The 17,484-nt window shown below is 42.5% G+C and overlaps 1 protein-coding gene and 1 long non-coding RNA gene across 5 annotated transcripts in view; one reads left to right on the top strand and one right to left on the bottom strand.

The window, feature by feature from the left end:
- The window catches only part of Daw1 (dynein assembly factor with WD repeats 1), a 48,841-nt gene extending 43,526 nt beyond the window's left edge, over positions 1-5,315 (top strand). Inside the window, exons 11-13 of one of the 3 annotated variants that reach the window (XR_013044049.1) lie at positions 359-470; positions 3,966-4,128; positions 4,896-5,315. Coding sequence is in view for 2 of the 3 variants with exons in the window: in XM_042260017.2 (XP_042115951.1) it covers positions 394-470; positions 3,966-4,128; positions 4,900-5,003 (344 nt within the window). In the remaining variant the exon portion in view is untranslated. The remainder of the gene's footprint in view (positions 1-358; positions 471-3,965; positions 4,129-4,895) is intronic. The other 2 variants (XM_042260017.2, XM_006990339.4) reach the window with 2 other exon arrangements.
- Positions 136-15,305, bottom strand: LOC121822031 (uncharacterized). 2 transcript variants are annotated; one of them, XR_006062961.2, is made up of 5 exons: positions 15,190-15,305; positions 13,551-13,665; positions 10,465-10,522; positions 592-660; positions 152-504 (listed from the first exon to the last, which is right to left on the bottom strand). It is a non-coding gene; the product is annotated as an uncharacterized LOC121822031 (long non-coding RNA). The 2 variants fall into 2 exon arrangements; XR_013044050.1 differs by lacking the exons at positions 592-660; positions 10,465-10,522 and having other exon boundaries at positions 136-504.
- Positions 15,306-17,484: the final 2,179 nt, after the last annotated feature.

Below are 17,484 nucleotides of genomic sequence, written 5' to 3'. Positions count from 1 at the left end.
TTTCAAGTCCCTAGTCTTCCTTTTTAAGGTGCCCCACATTTCTGTGTTACTGGATTGTGAAGCATCTCAGCTGTAAGCTTTATGTGTGTAAACATACCAATTCTAAAATAACATTAAAAATCATTTTATCTATTCCACTTTTTTTTTTATTCCACATATACTTTCTTCTACTTGGAAGCCCATGATCTCTTCCAATAATGTCAGAGACAGAGTGCACGTCCTGTGCCATCTCTTCTGCAGTGGGACAGCTTGCGTTTAGAAGGTTGAGCATGACTCTAGACACAGGAAGGACAAACTCAGTGCAGAGCTCATTTGTCAGAGGATGGATTTTTAGGTAACATGACGTCTTGCATTTCAGATGGATTAATGTATATTCCAATCCCTCTCCAAAAGGGACAGCAAGAGTTTACAATGCAACCACAAGAAAATGCATAACCAAACTGGAAGGCCATGAAGGAGAAATCTCAAAGGTGAGTTGCCTTCTCATTTGGATCAATGTGTTCCCTGGAAAAAAATAGAAGAGCATCTTTAATATGAGTAGTATAATAGAGGCTACAAATTAACTCTCTGAATTAATAGATCAGAACTCACCCTTTAGCATAACCAACATATTTATTAATATGGAGCAGGCAGAGAAGTAATGTTTCTGATATCAAGTGGCTTGAGGTAGAAAGAAGAAAGATAAAACCAAGTTAAGTGAACAGAATGACATTTTTTTTTAAGATTTTCATTTTTAAATGCATTGGAGTTTTGCCCATATGTATGTCTGCGTGAAGGTGTCAGATCCACTGGAACTAGAGTTACAGACAGTTGTGAGCTGCCATGTGGGTGCTGGGAATTGAACCTGGGTCATCTGGAAGAGCAATCAGTGCTCTTAACCGCTGAGCCATCTCTTCAATCCCTAGAATGACATATTGCTGAACCCTCAATGAGTCTAACATGGTGTCCAGTGTTGCTAGAGATCCTGGAGTTGAATGGCTCAGGAGAAACATCATTGGACTTGCTTATGTCATATCTGTACTTGATGATTAGTTTAAGATGAATGTAATTTTCATGTAGAGTGACTGAAAACACCACTTAAAGCAACTGATAACACCTCTAGAAAATATCTACCATGGAAGCTACTCATTATCTTTCCTACATCCATTACCAAAGTGGCTTCCTGTTGGAGAGCAGAGAAACATGGATGAATCAGACTGGATTTTGAGTCCAGGAATTTCAGTTAATTGTAGATGTAATCAACTGTCTTATTACATAAGAAACACAGAAACAATGTAAAAGAGAAAGCCGAGAGGTCAGAGCTCAGAGCTAAAATCTCACCCTTCCTCCTGCTGTCCCAGCTTCCCGAAAGAGAGCTATTTCCTGTGTGTAAGTCGTTTTTTTCTAGTCATTCTGCCTTCTCATTGGTTGTAAACCCAAACACGTGACTGCCTTGTCACTGTCTGAATGTACAGCCCCCTAGGTCTTAAAGGCATATGTCTCCAATGCTGGCTGTATCCCTGAACACACAGAGATCTATGGGATAAAAGGCATGTGCCACCACCGCCACACTCTGTCTATGGCTCTAATAGCTCTGACCCCCGGGCAACTTTATTTATTAACATACAATCAAAATCACATTTCAGTACAATTAGAATACCACCACAGTTAATTTTTCTTTCAAAATACTAGTAAGCTCATTTATTTCATAGAGAAATACATAGAGATGGAGCTACATCTAGTGTTGGTTACATAAAATGCAGTGTTCTCTAGATCTTACAGGGATTAGCTGGGCATGGTGACACATGCTTGTAATTGTAGCATGTTGGAGATGGAGATCAGGAGTTCAAGGCCAGTCTGAGCTGTATGATACACTGTCCCAAGCAACCAAAAAAAAAACCAAACAAACAAACAAAAAAAACAAAAAACAAAACCACCCTCCCCAACCCCACAAACAAAATAAAACAAAACAAAAGCCAGGTGTATTGGGACTAAAGTGTTCAAGTCTCTTTAATTATATCATCCTGCCCTAAAACCCAACTACCTCAGCCTTTCTTTCTAAGCATACCCCCTCTGATTCAGCAAAAAGAAATGATTTCCTAGACACTTAAAAAGCATGAAACAGTATTCTTTTCAAACACCAGCAAATATTTAATTAGCTGAAAATACCCAACTCAGCAATTTAAGGAGCTTGTGAAGTGCTTTTTTCTAGCTCTAGTAAGCATGCAAGTTTGTATTATGCAAAAAAGCATGCGGTGCCTCAAGGGCTCTGTAAATTAGATGGAATGGAAGGAGTGATATTTGGAAATATTTAACAGAGTGTGAACTTATCCTTGAAACTCTAGGGCTGTATCTCAGGGTTTTATCACACACTTTTTAGAAGCTTCACAGAGCAGAGCCACTCAGTGAGTGTCTGAGGTTTGTATGTGTTCCCAGAACATGACAGCGTATGCTAGACTGAGTAAGGAGGGCTCTTGACTCCCAGCTCAGCCCACATTCTTGGTTTTCTATGTGAGATCTTCTCTGCCACTCCCTTATGAAATAATAGCTTGATGGCTTCAGAATTCTGAAGGTTATAGCGAGATTCCAGCATTGACCATGTGTATTCCTGTCCCTCCATCTTTTACCCCTATTGCTGGTGGCCATTGCCCTGTGGCTGGTAGGTGCTGGTATCCAGGGCAATGGGTGCTGCTGACCACTTCATGGACTGAGAGGAAATGGGATGGCAGGAGGGTATGGGAAAGCAGGACATGGAAGGGCAGCCTGGGCCATATTTGTGAGGATAGCTACCGTCATGTTTGGCATTTCCCCTCAATGAGTGTGTATTTGTCTTTGTGAGCATGTGACTATAAGAAAATCTTGAATTCTATATTATTAAATTATATGCATATGAAAAAAATATATTGCTCATGAAATTACTGTTCCAATAATAATTATAAGGAGTACAGAGCTCAAACAATTAGTATCTTACATATTCATTCACTAAACACGTAAAACATTAGGATATATTCCTTATGTACAATAATGGATTTATTATGACATTTTCATACATGTATATAATGTTTTGAGATCATATTTATCCCGATTACCTTCCCTTGTCCTTCCTGTGATTCTTTTCCTATTTCCAATTAGCCCTCTTTCTAGCTTCACGTACTTTTGTGTGTGTGATCCAGTGGGTTTCATTAGCATGGCTTAGATGAGTGCAGGTGTCAGTAATCACCTTTGGAGAGCTTCCCCCACACCAGGTGTTGGCCGATACTGGTGAGACAGTGATGAGAAACAGACATGGACTTGTCCTCCTCATGTTTCCAGTCCCGGTGGAAGTGGTTCAAATCATTGGCTCATGATAAATATAGAGGGCTATCACTGGGAATATCAGAGGAATGCAAGGGCCAGCAGCGAATGTCTCTGCCACTCAGACACTGAAGGAGAATGCCTGGCCCCAGGGAAGCATCCAAACGTATTATCTGAAAATGATGCATTTTGGGTGGCAGTAGATGAAAATCCCCTTGCGGCCCTGGGTGCCTGCTCTTTCTCTGGTACAGACAGATGGATTGGGCGGGGGGGGGGGGGGGGGGGTAGGGGGGAGTGTTCCCTGTGGTTTTAGTGACAGAAGAATGTGTGGCAGTGGTGACATTGGACTTGACAGATAGAGCCTGCTTTGTTTTTATCTATAACCCGGCTCTGCCTCTCTTTTGGGTGAGGAGGGAACCATGAGTCTTTGTGAAGAAACTGTTGGGGAATATCCTAAGTATTCAGGCACTTTGGTCTTTTACGATTAGAATTGTGAGAAAGTAAGCAATTAAACATTAGCATCTAGGTTTCAATTTTCAAATATTAGTCCCTGTATTTTTCTCATCAGGAAGCAATTGTAGTAAAAATGAACACTAGGTCAGGGAGAAGATGGATACTCAGCCCTCTATTTGCTAATGGGAATATGTTAACCCAAACTTCAACTTATTATCATCTCTTTTGTTATTTTGCAGATCTCTTTCAATCCCCAAGGAAACCGACTCCTGACAGGCAGCTCTGATAAGACAGCCAGAATCTGGGATGTTCAGACTGGCCAGTGCCTCCAGGTCTTGGAGGGGCACACTGATGAAATATTTTCATGTGCTTTCAACTACAAAGGAAATATAGTCATTACAGGTATGAGAGAAATACACATCACAGAGCTAGTTTTCCTTTTAAATTGCCTACTAGAATTTTAAGAAGAATGCTAAAAGGAGTTCATGCTCAACCTCTGCTCACTTTTCCAGGGGGTCTGGCTTATCCTGGAATTTCATTTTACTTCCATTATTGAACTTTTTTTTCTTACTATTGGCTTTTAAAAAGTATTTTGAAATGGGGTCTTGCTATACATCCTGGCCTCAGACTTGCAGCAATCCTTCCATCTCAGCCTCCCCAGTGCTAGGGTTGGAAATATTAGCCACCATGCCAGGTTCCCGCTTAGTTGCACCAGGACTCACAAGAGTGCCCTCTGCCACTGATGGTGAATTTAATTCAATTCTGTTGCTCTAGGTAAAGCAGCCATTTTGGAACTTGTCTAGCTGGTTACTCTACTTTTCTGATGGTTACTGCTCAGCTGATGGTAGTAGACACCAGTAATGTAAACAAGTCAGGACATTTCATTTTCCACAGATGATGTGGAAAATGGCCCAGTAGAGATGTTAAATTTAAACGTCTTTTTCTTGGCTTTTTCTGGCTAAAGTGTTACTATGTAGGGAAAAGAATATGCATTGAACATTTTTCCCAACTATCAGCAATTGTGTGACTTCCTGATGAGCTGTCCTTTGCAAAGCCTCACGTTTCACACATGGCTGAGTAGCAGTGACCCAGGACAAAGTCCGCCTGTTTGAAGAGAGGATAACAGAAGTAAGATAAGGGGGAAATGATCGTGCAATTTGTTTCATCAGGTAGCAAGGACAATTCCTGCAGGATATGGCGTTGACCGAAGGGCTTTGCTGTGGAGCAGGGCTGTTGGCAACAGTGATCAAGACCTTGAACTCGCAGAGAACAAGTGAGCCTATTTCCTCTGCTTCCTTTTTTTTTGTACAACTCACCCATGGAGCGGCCTGTCCTTCACTTACAGAGATGACCGTGAAAACTGATGAACTTACATCATTTCTTGATGTTATCTGAGGTGATGGCAGGAACAAGCATAATCTGTGGTTAATGTCACTGATTGTTTTAGTTGTGTTTTGTGTTTCAGTAGCATCAGGATACTGATAAATGGAGTCAGAGTGCCTTTACAGTACTTCTAGATTCTAGAATCTTCTAGATTCTACCTGAAGGTTGATGTTACAGTTTCTCTTCAATAAAGGTTTTAGACAAAATTTCTTGTGAGTAGTGTTTCATTATATGCTTGGAGGGTAAGATAACAAAGAATAAAATGGTTATCATCAGCAAATACATTCTGCATTGAAAGTAGCATTGAATTTATGTAGGTAAGTTTATCTCTAAGGATGTGTTAAACAGAATATATATTCAGATAAGTAAATTTAAAAACCCTGAATGAAACCATTGAAGTATAAAAGAAAACAACCAAACTGTTGCTAAAATATTAAAAATGTCTTGGGGTGCTGGAGAGATGGCTCAGCAGTTAAGAGCACTTATTGCTATTTCAGAGGACCCAGGGTTATTCCCCAGCACCCATATTAAGCAGCTCACAGTGGGCTGTGACTCTAGTTCCAGGGAATCTGACACTGTCTTCTGTGGTCACCTGCATTTATGTGGTACACATAAACTCATGAACACACACACACACACCCACTCACACTCACACACACACACACACACTCACACACACACACACATACACACACACATACACACACACACACACACACACACACACACAAATCTTTAACGATCCATTGTCTATCTCTCATAATGAGAATGTTAAGATTTACTAACAAAGATCTAAAGGCATAGCATCACCACACGGTAACCTAAATTTATATTTGTCACTTAACTAAAAATTTTTACTCTTTGACCAGTATCTTTTCACTTCATCCACCTTCTAGCCCTTGGTTACCACTGGTCTACTGTTTCTGTTGAGTTTGGCTTTTTTTTTTTTTTTTTTTTTTAGATTGTGTATATGCCTGAGATCATGCACTATTTGTATTTCTGTGCCTGACTGAATTCATTAGCACAATGTCCTCAATACTATTCTAGTTTCACAGATGACAGAATTTTCCTCTTTTCCCTGCCAAATAAGGCAATTCTCTGTATCCATGCATGTGCATGCTCTGTTCATTTACCTGTTTATGCCACAGTACGCCCATGTAGGCGACAGGACAACGTGATAGAATCAGTTCTCTCCTACCACGTGGGGTCCCAGGGTTGATGACTCAGGTTGTCAGGCTTGGCAGCAAGTGCCTTTGCCTTTCCCCACTGGGTCGTCTCACCAGCCCTGCTTCTCTTCTGCCTATGGTTTCCTTGGAGGTACTTTAGATGGCATAGTCTCATTACTTTTTGCTTTTACTTCCTGTGCTTTTGGGCTCATGTCCAAAAACTCACCGTCAAGAACAGTGCCACAGTACATTCCTCTTATGGTTCTTCGGGGAGTTTTATATTTCCCAGTCTTGGTGTTAAAATTTCCAATGGATTTTGAGGTGACTTTTGTGTATAGTGTACAGTATTTGGTTTAGTTAGCTCTCCACCACTATGATCAAATATCTTAAGATAATAAAAATCAGCTTATGAAAAGATTTGATTTTGTTTGTGTTTTTAGAAGGTTCAATACAGAACTGCTTGGTCCAGTTGCTCCTGGGCTTGTAATAAAGGAAATGAGGGAGTATATGGCACAGCAAAGTCATTTACTTCATGACTAGGCAGAGAAGTGAGAGATGGGAGGTGTGGAGGGAAGGAGAGGGAGAAGAAGAGATGGAGGGGAGGGAAAGAGATAGAAGAGAAATGGAGGGAGAGAGAAACATCCCGATGGGGGGGGTCCTATAATCCCTTTTGAGGACAAGCCCCCACTGACCTGGAACCTCCCTTATGGCCCCATCTCTTAAGGTTTCCACCACCTCCCAGAAATGCCTAGCTGGAGAACAAGCCTTTAGCACATAGGACTTCAGGACACGTTCCAGATCCAAATCAGCAATACAGATAGTCTTATTTATTGTATGCAGAAACTGTTTCTCCAACACTTTTATCAAAGAGCCTATTTATTTCTCCATTGTGGTGGCTACTTTTAAGACTCTAAAGGAGTAGACACATGCTTGGGACTCTTTTGGATTTAGTTCATGTGTTAAAATCTTTATCAACTTGACACATCTGAGAAGGGGGGGATCCCCAAATGAGGAATTGCTTCCATTGCATTAGCCTATGGATATGACTGTGGGACATCTTGTTAATCAGTGTAGTCCACTGTAGGCCATGCCATCCCTGGGCAAGTGGCCCTCAATTCTATGAGGAAGATAGCTAAGCAAGCAGGAGGGAGCAAGCCAGTAAACAGTGTTCCTCTGTCAATTTCTGCTCCGAGCTCCTGCCTTGTGGTCCTTCCCTGACATCCCTCAATGACAGACTATGACATGGAAGTATAAGCCAAATAGACCCTTTCCTCCCTGACATTGGTTTGGTCATTATTGTATCACAGCAACAGAAAGCAAACTAAGGCATTCATACGACTCTATGTACTTATTTTGTTACACCATTCAAAAGAGTCAGCCAGTGTTAGTAGGCATTCAATGTCTGATAAACCAGCTAAGGTGTAGGCAGCTTTGGCCTGATAATGATTTATTCCTTTTGCCTTTATGTACCAATGAAGTCTTACTCCTCCCTGCCCCCCGCACTCCCATCCCCCAACCCCTGCCCCAGTACTGGGCATCAAACCCTGGGTTAGCACATGCTAGGCAGTCATTCTGCCACTGACCTGTACTCTCATCCTCGTTTCTTTTCTTTTTGAGAATATGTCTTGGCAAGTTTCCCAGACTGCACTTGAATTCCTTCTGTAGCCCAGACTGGCCTTGAATTTGTGGTTTTCCTCCCCGGCTTCTTGAGAAGCTGGGATTATAGCCCTGAGATTCCAGGACTGGAAGGAAGTCTTTCTTAAAAGAATATTTACTAAGATTTTTAGACACCAAAGCTTGCTTAAAAATAAGTGCCTAATGCTAGGCAGTGGTGGCACACGCCTTTAATCCCAGCACTCGGGAGGCAGAGCCAGGCGGATCTCTGTGAGTTCAAGGTCAGCCTGGTCTACAGAGTGAGATCCAGGACAGGCACCAAAACTACACAGAGAAACTCTGTCTCAAAAATAACCAAAAGAAAAGTGCCTAAATAATCAAGATGATATGGAAAATAACATATCCCATTTATTTTCATTTGAATTAAAGGCAGCATGATACTATAAGAAAGCCTGTGGAGTGTGGAGTCAGGTTGCCTGGATACACAGTCTCCCATCCAGGTACTAACCAGGACCAGCCCCACTTAGTTTATGATGTCAGACATACCCAGAGTGGTATGGCCACAAACACCTAGATGTATGCTCTGACTTCTGCCCTTTATTGTTGGGAAGGCCTTCACCACTCTGATTCTCAGTCTCCTGTTTTCAAAAGTTATAATAATAGTTCTATTTTGAGGATTATGAATATCTAGTATGTACAAGCATGTGATGCGTATTAGTTACTAATTGTATGATTAATAATTTTGTGATATATGAACATATTTTTTTGAAAACAGAACACAATGTTTTTCAGAACTTTAGTAGTAATGATCTGAACTATTTTATGTTTTATAGTGTCTTAAGAAGAAATAGATCTTTTTTTATCAAATAAAATCTAACATTCCTAGGATAGTTGTCTTTGTGTTAGTATATTTTCTACTATACATCTTCTACTCTTCCCCCTAACTCCTTCCAGATCTGCCCCTCCCAATTTCACATCTCTTCCTCCTCTTTTTTTTTTTTCATTTTTTACTGATTCTTTGTGGATTTCACATCATGCATCCCAAAACAGTTCCTCTCCCCATCCCTTCAAGTCTACCCTCTGCCCCTGCAACCCACAAAAAACAAAATAAAATTTAAAAGAAAAAAGAATCTCATCATGGAAGCTGCAGTGTGACACAGTGAGTCACACAGTGTCCCCTTTAGTCCATACATCTTTACTTGCAAGTGTTCGCTGCAACTGAGTCATTGGTTTGGTCTAAGGCCTCTGGCTTCTGCTGGGTCCTCACTGAGACTCCCCTTGGACATCTTGCTGTTGCTCTGTATCATGTTGATCCTGCAGCTTTGGATCTACAGGACTAGCCCCTTCATGTGCTCCAGCAGATCATAGATGGTGTAGATGTTGAGGTGGGCCAACTCACAGCCCTGGTTCTGGAGGGTAGCTGGGTTGGTCAGCCCACCAGCTTTCCTCATCCCCATCACTAGGGTGAGCTCTCATCACTGCTCCAGTTAGCTCACTCTATGCAGTAAGCTGCAGGGAATGGGTCCTGTTCTCCTGCTCTCACTCCCTTGGGGGCAGCTCACCCACACCTACACCACCAGGGCCAGCTCTACTGTGCTGCCCAGGTGAGGTGCAAGACCCACTCTCCCAAGTGCTGCAGCCAGTCGGGGGCAGGGCCAGCTCTTCCACTCTTCACTATCTTGACCCCGGGGTCAACTTTCCCACCTGTACCAGGTGTCCAGGTTCCTTTTTTTTTTTTTAAATCCACTATGCAATTTTTGGTGGCCATGTACTTAGGGATGTGGGACCATCCAGTGGAACATAATAGACCTACCAGAGGCCACACCCTTAAAGAAAACTGATTCTCCTTCCCTTAGCAGCCATCAACTGCTAATAGACCCTCAGCCAGGGGTGAGGGCTGGTGAGCCCATCCCCACTCCAGGCTGGCTTGACCTGTGCATGTTTTGTTCAGGTAACCATAACTATCTTTTGTGGTTCTTTTTTTTTGGTTTTTCAAGACAGGGTTTCTCTGTGTAGCTTTGGAGCCTGTCTTGGACTAGCTCTGTAGGCCAGGCTGGCCTCAAACTCACAGAGATCCACCTGGCTCTGCCTCCTGAGTGCTGGGATTACAGGCATGCGCCACCACCGCCCAACTCTCTTTTGTGGTTCTTAGTCCTTGAACCAGAAATGTTAAGAAGTGAGAAGACTGTCAGTTTAGATGACTAAGGTGGGGGTCCATATTCCTCATATAAATCCAGTTTTTAAAAACAGCTTTGTTCCATATTTGGTTGAATACATGGTTAAAGAACTCCATGGTCACAGAGGGATGACTGTCGTCTTACCCTCCCTATCCTTTACATTTGATGTTGTCTCAGAAGCACCATTTCTGCCAATGGGGGATAACTCGCTTTCTTCTTTTTCCTCTAGCCACAGAGTCATTACCGACCTCCATATGGCTACCATTTTATCATCACTCTGGCACTAGGAACAGAAACTGAACAAAATTCTAAATTACTCCGGCTTCCTCCCACCTTTTAAGATTATTTCTTTATGAGATAAACATTACTTATAAAAAGGCTTAATATTTTATACTTACAACACTTTCTCATAAATCAGCATGTTTACCCAGAGGGAAGGAATAGGAATGGTGAGCTCTAGAGAATGATAACACATAGTCAGAAATTTAAATGATTTGGGCTCGATTGCCCCTCTTTACCTCTCATTACCCTCCTTACTTTCTTCCCTTATCTGGAAGCATTAGATTGGTTTGGGAACGATTTGTGAACCTTTAAAAGATGTAAACCCCAGAAAAGTTCTGGGGAGGCAGCAGGTAAAATACTGGTGAAGGTTACCATTTATTTTGCCTGTAAGGAAACGTTGGATTCATTACTTTGGACAAAGCAACCTTTGATGCCCTTTTACTGGAAATATGGCGTGTTGCTTATATATTTGTTCCTACATGTCAAGTGGGAGCACCCATTAGGGAGAGCGAAGAGCCCACTAGCTCCCTTTGATGAGCCTGGAACATGTTGCTGTTTACAGAGTTTATGGGCTTACAAGCTTTGATTTCTTCTCTCCTCTCAGTAGGGGGCAGTGTGTGTCCTTCTGCAGTTCTTGCTTTTCTTGACAGAGACTGCAGAGTAACCTTTAAAATTCCAGGTCCCTTACAGACACGGTTATGTGGGGATACGATACTCAGTATGCGGTATAGTTTAAAGTTTGCAACTATCCTGGCAGATTTGGGACAAATGGCATATCTCATTAATCTTGACATTCGGCAGAGACATTTCCTCATCTGTCTTGAGGACAGAGACCAGAAAGTTGAATAATAGATAGCTCCAATGTTTCTTTAAAGGTCCCCGGTGGGGAACCGTGTGCAAAGATTTATTTTTTTAATGACTCGTATCAAAGACTGCAACTCTGAACGAAGTCTTTTCACACCACTGTCTGATCAGAGCAAACATGGGTTGTTTTGTGTGTCAATGAAATTTTCTGTAATTTCAGTGGTTGAGACTAAGCATTACATTTTATTTTATCATTACATAACTGTAAACTAAATCAGTTCATATTTGGTTGGCAAAGACAAAAACCTGAGACCAGGGGCTGGAGAGATGGTTCAGCAGTTAAGAGCACTGGCCGCTCTTCCAAAGGACTCGGGTTCAATTTGCAGCACCCCCAGGGAAGGTCACAATGTCTGTAACTCTAGTTCTGGGAGCTCTGATAGCCTCACACAGACATACAGGCAGGCAAAACACCAGTGCACATTAAAAATAAAAATAAAAAAGAAAAGAAAAGGTAAATTTGTTTTTAAAAAAAGTGTGAGACCAAGCTAAGGAAGTCTGCTACTCATAAGCTGGTGGCACGGGAGCCCAGCTGTTATCACAGGAGCCCAGCTGCTGTCATCACTTCCTCCCAGGACACCAAAAGCAACCCAAGGTCGGCTTTACAGAAAGAAAAGAAGAAACACGGGCTGGCCCCTCATTAAGAGACTATTTTTAATATGGGAACTTTGGACCTTCTCATTAGTCTTCAGGCACAACCAGTCGTGTTTGGATGGCTACAGTTGGGGAGACAAACAGGCTGGGACTGTCAAAAGAATACGGGTCATTTTGTCTTGTGGGAGATCTCTATCTCTGTCTCTCTCTGACAATAGAGTGACTATTTTTCTTTTGTGATCAAACCTTCATAATATTTGGGGGCAAGATTTGGCTGCCCAGCCAGCCTGCTGCACCTGAGCCACAGTTCTTGGTGATTAAAAACATGGGCTCTGGAATTGGAAGGCCTGTTTTAATATTCTGCCCTCTGCTTCCTGGCACTGGGATCTTGGGGACATCAAACATTCTGTAATTCAGGTTTCTTATTTTTAAAATAGAATGGATAGCAGTATGTGGGAACTTTGCTCAGATTAAATCAGTCCACAAATGTGTAAAGGGCTTGATATAAAGCAAACAGTCAGTTAATATTAGCTAGTGTTTGTAGACACTGGTCTGCTAACTCGAATTTGATGGATTTAAGACCCATGAAAGCAGTATCTGTCCATTCAGGACGAGTTTTGTCATTATTATATTGTTTGCAATCCAAGTCCTCTTTTCTTAGGAAACAAAAACAATTAAAGAAATGTAGTGGCTGTTCTGTATTCAGGGATGTGAGTACTATTTGGGCTCAATTTAATAATCTAGTGGTGATTCCGAGTCAGCCCAGGCTTTCTTTATCTTTCTCTTCTTGCAAAGTGCTATGCCTCTAACTTGGTTAAGGCACCTCTACCAGCCTCCACCTCAACAGAAATCATTCCATTTGTGGGTAAGGAGACAGACGAGATGTAAAAATCATTAATTAAGTATGATTTCATAACGCTTCCAGAACCCTTCTTCCCAATACTTGAGGAAAAATGAAAATGTATAAGGTACTTAAAATACTTAAAAGTGGAGACATTCCCTGAAGTTCTGATATGCAGTGTTTTGTATATACTCCAGACTTTGCCAGTAAAGAATCCAGCAGCATCCTTCAGAATAAATGGCTTCAAATGAACTTTGCATTGGCTTCTCTGGTATAAGGACCATCAATATTTCTGACTTTGCTCTATGCTAAGTGTTTAAAGACTCTTTGAGAAGGATCTTGTTTAGGATTGCTTCTGGGTTAGTATTTTAGTTTTTGTCCACACACTCTGTTGGTGTTTCTAGGACACACTCATCTTTAATTATAGAAATAACAATCTCAGGGAGAATGCCTGAACTTCTGCTTAATTCAAATACAGCTCTTCTTTGCTTTCCAGCTTGTACGTGGATGGTGATGGAAGCTTCTGGAAGATAATTTTGGCCTTCTTTCCTCAGGCAGTATAAGACATATTTTCTAGGTGTGCCTGAGGCAAAGGGACTGTGCAGTAGATACTCTCCAAAGAGAAGTAGATGAATAGTTACTGTGCTTTGGGTTATTACCATAAATAAGCAATTAGTGTAAATCACATTCAATTGCCAATTTTGACAAAATTTGACCTATAATGATTGCATATAGTTTTACTTCGTATGTTGCTTATTCAGTGAAGGGTGAGAGATTTTTGGCTCAGCTCCTTCAGCAAATCCTCAACAGTGGTCCACTCCCCAATACTACAGTCTGGCAGAGAGGGCAGACAGCAGACAGCAGATAGCATAATTCAAACCAAAGACTAAAGAGAATGTGACCTACCTCATCAGGGAGAGAAAATCCACTACACTTGGTGTGTGGCTTTGGTAGAAGAGCATATTCCACTCATTGCTCCCGTCATTGTGAACATGTCACATTACCAGGCTTGTTTCCTTATCTGTGACATGAAAATATGATAATGGAATGAAATAAGGTACCGTAGACACCCACTAGCTCAATGTCTTCGGTGTAGTTGATTGTTGCCAAGTGTGTCAGACCTTCCCTGTGTCCCTGGAGAATGTATACTTAAGGTTGGTATCAGTGCTGACTTGTGTCTGGGGGAAGGCGCTGGTGCCTAATTGCCAGCTGTTGGGCACAGGGGTAGCACCTTAGTCTTCCTGAAGGCTCCTTGCTGATGCTGCAGGATGGAGACTCCCCCCCCCCAATGCTCTTCTCTGATGCCCTCAGGCACAGCAGGTGGCCTATATTTAGAAGAGCATCAGCTGCTTCCCTGAACATTTGAACTAATGCTTATAAGCACTAATGACCCCCCTCCCCTTGTTTTAGATGAGATCAGTTACAGTTAAAGTAGTATGTTCATAGAGAATTTTTTTTTTAGCATTGCCCATTTAGTAATCTTTTTAATATTTGTAGGGTCTTGCTGTTAGATCTGGTATGGAGGAAGAACAGAAGTAGAAAAAATATAAATATCACCAAGTGTTAGTTGCTACAAATTATATGCCATAGCTTGCACAGAAAATTTATTTGTGAGTAAATTTAACCCTCAATTTTGATGAATTTAATGATATAAGACATATCATGCCAAGTGTCCTTAGAGTCCACACTCAAAGTAGAAAACCAGAGAAAGAGACCCCAGTCATTCATTCTTAAAGAACACATGAGACAAAACTAGGAGACCACCTGTCATCCAGGAAGACAGAGAGACCTCAGAAGAAATCAGCTGTTTAGGCACCTTGATCGTGGGCTTCAAAGCCTCCAGAACTCTTTTTTTTAAAAGTTTCAGTTATTTAAGATGCCCAGTGTCTTAATGTTTTGTTATAGCAGAGAGGAGAGGAGAGGAGAGGAGAGGAGAGGAGAGGAGAGGAGAGGAGAGGAGAGGAGAGGAGAGGAGAAGAGAAGAGAGGAGAGGAGAGGGAGAGGAGAAGAGCTCATACATCAGAGGAGCACTCATGGGATCTCACTGTCTTGAGATGCTCCACACTTCCCTTCCTCTGTGGCTCTGCTTTTGCCTTCTGTCTCTGAAGCTCCTTTTTCTATACCTACAACTGGGTAAGACCACTCCTTTTCTATGCGTCTTAGTTACTGCTTTGTTGCTTACAGTTTCAGCGGGCCAGTCCATTAGCATCACGGTGAGGAACAGCAAGCAGACAGGCATGGTGTTGAAGCAGTAGCAGAGAGCTCACAGCTGATCCACAAGTTGCAGGCAGAGAGACAGAGATTGGGTCTGGTCTGGGTTTTCGAAACCTCAAAACTCACTCCTAGTGACACACCTCCTCCAATAAGACCACACCTCCAAATCCTTCCCAAACAGCTCCACTAACTGGACACCAAGCATTCAAACATATGAGCCTATGGGGACCATTTTCATTCCAACCACCACATCATGCTTTATTGTTTACCCCAGACAGAAATTTTTCTTTAACTCCCCCACCCCCTTTTCTTTTGAGTTTGTCCTACTCACATTGACACTCCTTGCTAAAAATGTAGTCATCACCAGGAGACACTCGGGAGGCAGTGGCAGTTGGATCTCTGTGAGTTCAAGGCTACCCATTAGCTTCAGAGGTGTGCCCAGAGGCTTGTCTCCTAGGTAATTCTAGAATGTCTGTGAGGGATTATCTTGAGTGTGTTGATTGTTGTAGGAAGATTCATCTTAGTTACGGGTGGTACCATTCCCTAGGCTGGGATCCTAGGCTGTATATAAAATGGATAAAACAAGCAAAGGATGCATTCATTGCTCTCTCCTTCCTGGTCATGAGTGCCATGAGATAAACTGCTTCAAACTCTTATGACCTTGACTTCTCTGCCATGGTGGACTGTGCCTTTAAACTGTGAGCCAGAATAAACACTTTCTCTCTTCATTTGCCTTTGTCAGTCTTTCATCACTGAAGGGACAAAGCAGACACCATCACAGGCTGCTCAGTCCTCTCTCAGAGATCAGACCTCAATTTCAGTTTCCTGAGACTTGAGCAAGCAGTTTCTGGGAGGGCCATGACACAGTCCTTGCAGTAGCTCCCTTTCTGCGTGTACTCTGACGGCTCAAGGTTCAGCCAGTTGTTTGCTGTCTGGGACCCCTCACCAACTCAGAGCTACATGCATGGGTCAATGTGAATGTGGGAGGCCAGCCAGCCTCCATGGCAGCTCAAGGACAAAGCCTGGGACTTGTCCAGGTCTGCCCCCAAAATGGTAACTGTAACCCCCAACCTGTAAATTCAAAGGTTACACACGCTCACCCAATCATATGACGCAAAGGCTTGTACCACCTTGCTTGCGTATTTTCCCTTTAAAAACCCCTCACCCCGAGAGCTCAGGGCCGTCCTCCTCCACCCACTGTGTCGAGTGTTGGACACAGACCGAGCCCGAGCTTGCTTGTTCATAATAATAATAATAATAATCGGATAATGGCTCTGTGGTGGTCTTGCTCAGGGTTTCTCAACATGGCCACAACAATCACAACCACAGGAAAAAGTCACTAGGAGAAAACCTGAATGGATGTAATAATAACAACAACAATAATTCTTATTATTTTTGCGAGTGTCTTCCGGGCAAAGACTATCTAGAGCTGAACAAATCAAGTCTATTACTTTTTAGAGAAAGATACCCTGCCATGGGGACCCATGGGGCATCTCAGACACAGATTGACAGGAAGGATTTATAAGATTTTTGGCTTTGTTCTGTTTTGAGAAGGACTCGAGGGCTTTGCTGTTTGAAACAATTGGATGTAATCAGGATGTGAGGCTGATTCCGTGACTGAGCATCGTCATGTATTTCCTGGGTAGGGAAAGCCAGCTCTAGAGCAAGACTAACATTGCGATAGGGAAAAAGGAGCCGCTGTCATTCGTATCCGCCAGTAGAGGGAGGTGTTGAGTCACTTCTGTGTCTTTTGACCTGTTTGATCCTGTTCAGATGTGACTAGAGCACTGTGGAGCTGTTTCTCTGTCTCATCCATCACAGTCAGAGGGTGGCCTTCTTTGTGGTAATATTCTGTGGGGTTGTTTATGTACAGTATGAAAATACCATGGTCTGGCTTTGATTTTTCAGGCCAATGGCAACAAGTCCTGGCCAGTGAAAGCTGGATGCCACGACTTCGGTTTCTGTGGGCCATTTTTCTGTGGGTGAAGTGCTTGAAAACTGAAATAGATATTGGCAGGTTTTTTTGGACAGGAATGGTCACAGATGATCTCACAGAGTGCTGATGGGTGGCACTGAGGGTCCAGCCAAGTTGGAGAGGTTTATGGTACACATGGACATTGTGCTTCTGTGATTCTCTGCCGTGGTATTTATAGTATGGCTGTGACCAAGTTGAAAGTCGGCACTGTGAAACAGACTAAGCAGGTGGGTCTAGTGGTACATGCTTGCAGTCTCAGCAACTTGGGAGACTGAAGCAGGAGAATCGTGAGTTCAAAGCCAGCCTGGGTAACTTCGTGAGACCCTGTCTCAAAATAAATAGAAAGTAAAATAAAGGCCAGAGCTAGGGGTATACTCAGTGAGAGTGCTTGCCTGTCACGAACAAGGCCCTAGTTCAACTTGAGTACCAGAAAAAGAAGAAAATAAATGAGCCTCAGTCAGAAAATGAATTCTCCTCAGACCACTTCTTATTTGTCAGACATATGGCTTCTTCCAGGACAGATGCAGGCGCTGTGACAAGCGGTCCCTCTTCTGACTACTGTGTCCTCCTCATTGTCCTCTTCTGATAGAGAACATGACCTCATTTTCTATTTATAGAATTTGCTTCATCTCAAGTGGCGTTTGGAACTGC

This window comes from Peromyscus maniculatus, chromosome 13 (genome assembly GCF_049852395.1).
Source record: "Peromyscus maniculatus bairdii isolate BWxNUB_F1_BW_parent chromosome 13, HU_Pman_BW_mat_3.1, whole genome shotgun sequence".
NCBI lineage: Eukaryota > Metazoa > Chordata > Mammalia > Rodentia > Cricetidae > Peromyscus > Peromyscus maniculatus.
This window is presented reverse-complemented; position numbering and strand designations above follow the sequence as displayed.